Genomic DNA, 5,438 nt, shown 5'->3' with positions numbered 1-5,438 from the left:
TCCCCCAGGTGTGCCAGTGTCAGGCCGGCCCCGCGCGGCGCACTCCTCCCCAGCCCCTCCGGGCGGCCCCATTGCTCGCCGAGCGGCCGCGGAAGGAGCCCGACGCGGACACTCTCGGCTGCTGCTGCTGAGGACACGGAGCGGGCCGGGCTATGGCGCGGGGCCCGGCGGCGGGCGGGCTGGAGGCGCTGCTGCTCCTCACGGTGAGTCCCGCGGGCGGCGGTAAGCGCCGATTGCAGGGGCTGAGGGGGATTGAGCCTGCGGCCTGCAGGGGGGCTGGTCGGGGCGGGCTGGGAGCAGCCTGCCGCCCCCGTGCGGGAGCTGGGGGGTCGCGCTCTGGCAGCTCCCTCGGCAGGGGCTTGTGGGTGCCTGCTCCGTCTCCCTGCTGCGAAGGGTGACCGCGCCCACCAGCTACCCAGACACACCTCGCCCTGCCTCCGGGCTTCGGCTCCCAGCGAACATGCCCTGAGCTCGCTGCTTTTGTTTTCACCGATCTAGAAGCATTCAGCTGTGGGGCGAACACAAACTTTTTGAAAACATGAATTCCGTATCCTAACATTATTACTGGCTTAGGTTTTTTAAAAGCTGTTTTCAGTGGGTTTCGGGTTTGTTTATAGCAGTTGCTTAATTTTATTTGGTCACCGAACCCTTTTAAACTCAAAAGAATTTTGCAGAACCCCTAATAACAGTAATAGAAATGTAGCCGCGTTAGGCTGGTGTAGCTGAAGCAAAATACAGGACTATGTAGCACTTTAAAGACTAACAAGATGGTTTATTAGATGATGAGCTTTCGTGGGCCAGACCCACTTCCTCAGATCAAGTTTCCTCAGACACTTACCTTCCTTCCTCCCCCCCCCCATCCCCCTCCTGTTCTGAAATGTGATTTGTCCTTTTCATATTTGTTCATTTTTTTTAATTGTATCATTTGGTATATATGGTTGTGACTATTTTCTTCCACTACTTGATCTGAGGAAGTGGGTCTGGCCCACGAAAGCTCATCATCTAATAAACCATCTTGTTAGTCTTTAAAGTGCTACATAGTCCTGTATTTTGCTTCACCTAATAACAGTATGATATATAACAGGCAATTGCACCGCTGACTGACTGTGAGCATAGCTCTGAGTAGTGACATCATTATCCCCACTCTCTGGCTTAGCTGGCATTACACAGGGACACTTATCTTGGCACAAATGAAAATTGTTTTCAATAAAATTCGTCAGTTCTTAAATATTATTTTTAATCATAAAATGTTATTGTCAAGGAGTTTTCTCGCAGAACCCTTATTTTCACTTTGCGGAATCCCAGGCTGCGTCTAGACTGGCATGGTTTTGCGCAAATACTTTTAACGGAAAAGTTTTTCTGTTAAAAGTATTTGCGCAAGAGAGTGTCTATACTGGCATGCGCCTTTGCGCAAAAGATTTGCTTTTGCGTAAAAGCATCCATGCCCAGTGTAGACGCGCTCTTGTGCAAGAAAGCTCCGATGGCCATTTTAGCCATTCTTGCACAAGAAATTAACATGGCTGTCTACACTGGCCCTCTTGTGCAAGAATACTTGCACAAGAGGGCTTATCCCTGAGTGGGTGCGTTGGAGTATTTGCACAAGAACCACTGATTTTGTACAGTACAAAGTCAGTGTTCTTGCGCAAATACTCGCAACCAGTCTAGACAGGCGGCAAGATTTTGCGCAACAGCGGCTGCTTTTGCGCAAAATCTTGCCAGTCTAGGCACACCCTTAGGTTTCCACGGAACCACATTTGGGAAACACTGGTTTATAGTCAGAGCTGGTTAGAAAGATAATTTCCATCCCATGAAAATTTTTGCATGGCTTTTTTTCCTCTGTGGCAGAGGAATAATCCTGAATTGGGATGAAAAATCAAACTTTCCAAAAATAGGTGTCCCAGCTGGCATGAGAGCTGCAAAGGGGGTCTATGTCTACACTAGCGGGTTCTTGCGCAAGAACAGCCGTTCTTCTGCAGAGTGTCCACACTGCCCACCCGCTCTTGCGCAAGAATGTTTACAGTAAAGCGTGATAAAAGAGGGCTTCTTGCGCAAGAGCTAAGCTCTTTTCTAACAAGTGTAAGGCCCTCTTGCGCAGGAGCTCTTGCACAAGAGGTCGGTGTGGACGCACGGCAGGGTTTTCTTGCGCAAGACAGCATCCACACTGCCATGAACGCTCTTGCACAAAAGCACATGGCCGTGTGGATGTGTTCTTGCGCAAGAATTATCTTTTCAACCAGCTCTGACTATAAACAAACCAGAAACCCACTGAAAACAGATTTTTAAAAATGATGTTCTTGCGCTAGAACCTGACAGTGTAGACATAGCCGGGGAGGGCCACCTAAAGGAACAAGGAAGGGATACCCCATTTAGCAATGAAGAGTTTTGGCAGGGCACAGGGGTGCACCCCCAAGTGCACCACAAATCACCTACCCAGGCTTGCTGGCTTTTTGCTTTTTGGACTGACTAGCTGCCCAACTGATGGGCAGGAAAGCCATCTTGTTTTCTAGGCTTGCAGGCTTCCCATGGGCTTGGTTAGTGGATGGTTTATCAGGTGAGATACTAGATCAGCAGCCAGCCTATCTCCATGCCTGCCTTTTCTTGAAAGTTTTGAAGGAATTGACACGGTGCCATGATGCATTTCGATCCCACTGAAATCTCATTTTCAAATGGAAAACTGAGTAGCTGAAACTTTTTTGACCCTCTCCATTTATAGTTTCTTAAGATAACTGTAAGGAGAGAGTCAACTTAAAAGTCATGTTTGTTGGGAAAAGATTTACACACTGTTGAAAGAGATACAGTGGGAAACTTACAAATTTTAAGTGGTTTGAATTTTTCACTAATTTTACCAGTATCCCTGACTGTGCAGGAGGATCCACATGGGAATCCCCTTGCTCTGATGCAGAGACCATTGGCCTTCTGTAGACTAGGAAAAATATGCTTTTCTCAATTGAGTTAGCTCAAGTCTAGGCAGAACCATAGTCTATAAGCAAACTTCTTAAAATCAAGCTAATGTATTAAGCAATACCTGTCATATGGGTCAGTTGAGCAAATAAAGCAACAGTTAGCTTTGAGTGTAAATCTCCTTTTTTCCCCTCCTACTGACCTGGTTGCAAGCATAACAGTCCACCTGAGTAAATTAATTGGAAGATATCTGAGTCATTTTACAATATCCTTTTAAAAGTTATTATTTATAAAGAAAGAAGGCATTGAAAGTTTTAAAAACAAGTGTGTGTGTGTGTGTGTGTGTGTGTGTGTGTGTGTGTGTGTGTGTGTGTGTGTGTGTGTGTGTGTGTGTGTGTGTGTGTGTGTGTGTGTGTGTGTGTGTGTGTGTGTGTGTGTGTGTGTGTGTGTGTGTGTGTGTGTGTGTGTGTGTGTGTGTGTCCCCCTCTACCTTAGGAAACCTCTCCTTTCCTCTCTTCTCTTCATTTGCTGTCAGAAATATTTGGAATTCCCTTTTCTTCTCTCCTCTCCTCGTTTCCTGGGGGTACCTTTGGAAAAATGAAAATGAGAGCTTTCTTGGCTCTTAGTTGAAGGGGTTGGTGTGTTGACTCTGTAATAAAATGTTGAAAGAAAAGATTTCTTTGTTTTTTATCTGAGTCAGTGAGGATAAACAAAACAAAAACAAGTGCTTTAAGGAATGGCTAAATTACGTTCCCACAATATTTGTTCAAGTTTCAGTTCCTTGATACATGTGATATTATAATTGTAAGAGACTGCCAGGTATCCATAGAAGGATTGGTTTGTTTATTTGTAAAGAAAAACAGGATAACAAGATCTGATCCTCTACTATGAAAAATATTTGGTGGGGGCAAACTTTCAGGCCTTTGTTGTACATTGCAAGGAAAAAAGTATGGTACTCTCCTTGTTTTGTGTTTTTGTTTGTTTGTTTGTTTTAACTTTGCAGGGCAAAATTTTGTAAAATAAATTTGGCCTTATGCTGTCGCTCCTTAATAATAATAGTTCCTGTCACACTGACTTGTAATGGGATTAAAACATGTTGACCAAATTGTCCCCTTCTGTAATGGAAATTATGGGAGGGAACTATTTGCAAAAAGTGGTGATTTTTCCCACAGCACCCTGTTAGGACCAGTGTTCTCCCCTCCCCCCCTCCAAATCTATCAGGCCCTGTGAAGCTTTTTATATGGATTTTCCCAAATTTTCCCCACTTGTAGAGTGACACGTGGGAGGCTAGGACTGCCGTCCCTGACAGCCTGCCCACCTCATTTCTTGGCTCCACTGGACTGTCTCTTTGGTATAGTGGCTGCTAAAGACCACAGGCAGATCTGCAGACATTTAATACAGTACTGTATACCCCATGTAGGTCAATAGAGTGTAAACAACAGTAAAATTTGGCCCCACATAAAGATTTCAAAATTTGGCTATTATAAGGGACTGGAGCTATATTAACTGCTTGGGCATCTTTTGTGGAGCTGGATGGAGGATCGTGCCATCAGGGATGTTCATGTTATTTAAGTCCCTCAGCAAGGGGGAGGAGGTGGAGATCAGTGATCCCTGTAAGCTGTGTGTTTATGCAGCCACTCGGGAGAGATTCAAATATTGCCCAGCTGATGAACAGAGCCCCTACAGTTAAGTTTTTTCCTACTGGTGGTGTACATTTGCACATGTCTTTGTGCACATAAAATTATTCTGCACATGGATGGCAAAGATTAGAGGGAACATTGATGGAGATGACCTGTTGATGTCCCTTTCAGCCCTTTATTTCTATGATTCTATTTCCCTGGCTATGCAGTGTTCCAAAGGATGGGAAGAAGTGGAGTACAAGTAGAGCCAAGGCTTCACATGCTGGTTGTCAGAGCATGCTAGCCACGTAACAGGGAGAAGAGTTTGCAAACTGCACATAAGAAATAAAGCAGAGAAAATATGCCCTTTATACAGCATAAAACTTGTTCTGCATCATCTCAGCCCCAATAAAGGTCTGGGCCTAGGGGGCCTTTTGTATGTTGACAGTTGGGGCTAGATTCTGATCTCAGAATAATCAGTGTGAATGGGGAGTAACTCTACAACAGTTAAGTACATTGGCGTGTCCACTCAAGTGAATTTGTTGGAGTTAGTCTGTGTTCACACCAGTGTAAGGGTACCTCTTGCAGTCCAGCAAGAGGTGTAATTTCCAGCTCAAGTAGAGCTGGGCCTGTATGGAGGACAAAAGGAGAAGGAAGAAGAACCGTGACCCCTCAGCACCTATCCCGGATCAGACCTATATTTGCAGCCGTTGTGGCAGGACCTGCCTGTCCCGCATAGGCCTCATCAGCCACCAGCGTGCCTGCAGAAGACATGGATTTCCTTCCTAGATCTTTGTTCGCGAAGCCAAGCATGATGATGATGAGATTTATGCGTGCTAGATTTGATCGAACTAGCATGTCAAAACTAGAATTGTAGATGAAGAGATATTAGCGAAGAGATGGGCTAACCACCCAAGT

The 5,438-nt window shown here is 45.5% G+C and overlaps 1 protein-coding gene across 1 annotated transcript in view; it reads left to right on the top strand.

Moving 5' to 3' along the window:
• Nucleotides 1-8: 8 nt before the first annotated feature.
• Nucleotides 9-5,438, top strand: part of DSG2 (desmoglein 2) — a 43,990-nt gene continuing 38,560 nt past the window's right edge. The window contains exon 1 of the mRNA XM_025180007.3: nucleotides 9-203. Coding sequence (XP_025035792.3) covers nucleotides 153-203 — 51 coding nt within the window. The 5' untranslated portion in view covers nucleotides 9-152. The remainder of the gene's footprint in view (nucleotides 204-5,438) is intronic.

This window comes from Pelodiscus sinensis, chromosome 2 (assembly GCF_052426305.1).
Source record: "Pelodiscus sinensis isolate ZL-2025 chromosome 2, ASM5242630v1, whole genome shotgun sequence".
NCBI classification, from domain to species: Eukaryota; Metazoa; Chordata; order Testudines; family Trionychidae; genus Pelodiscus; species Pelodiscus sinensis.
Note: the sequence above shows the minus strand (reverse complement) of the source record. Positions and strands in the feature narration are given on the sequence as shown.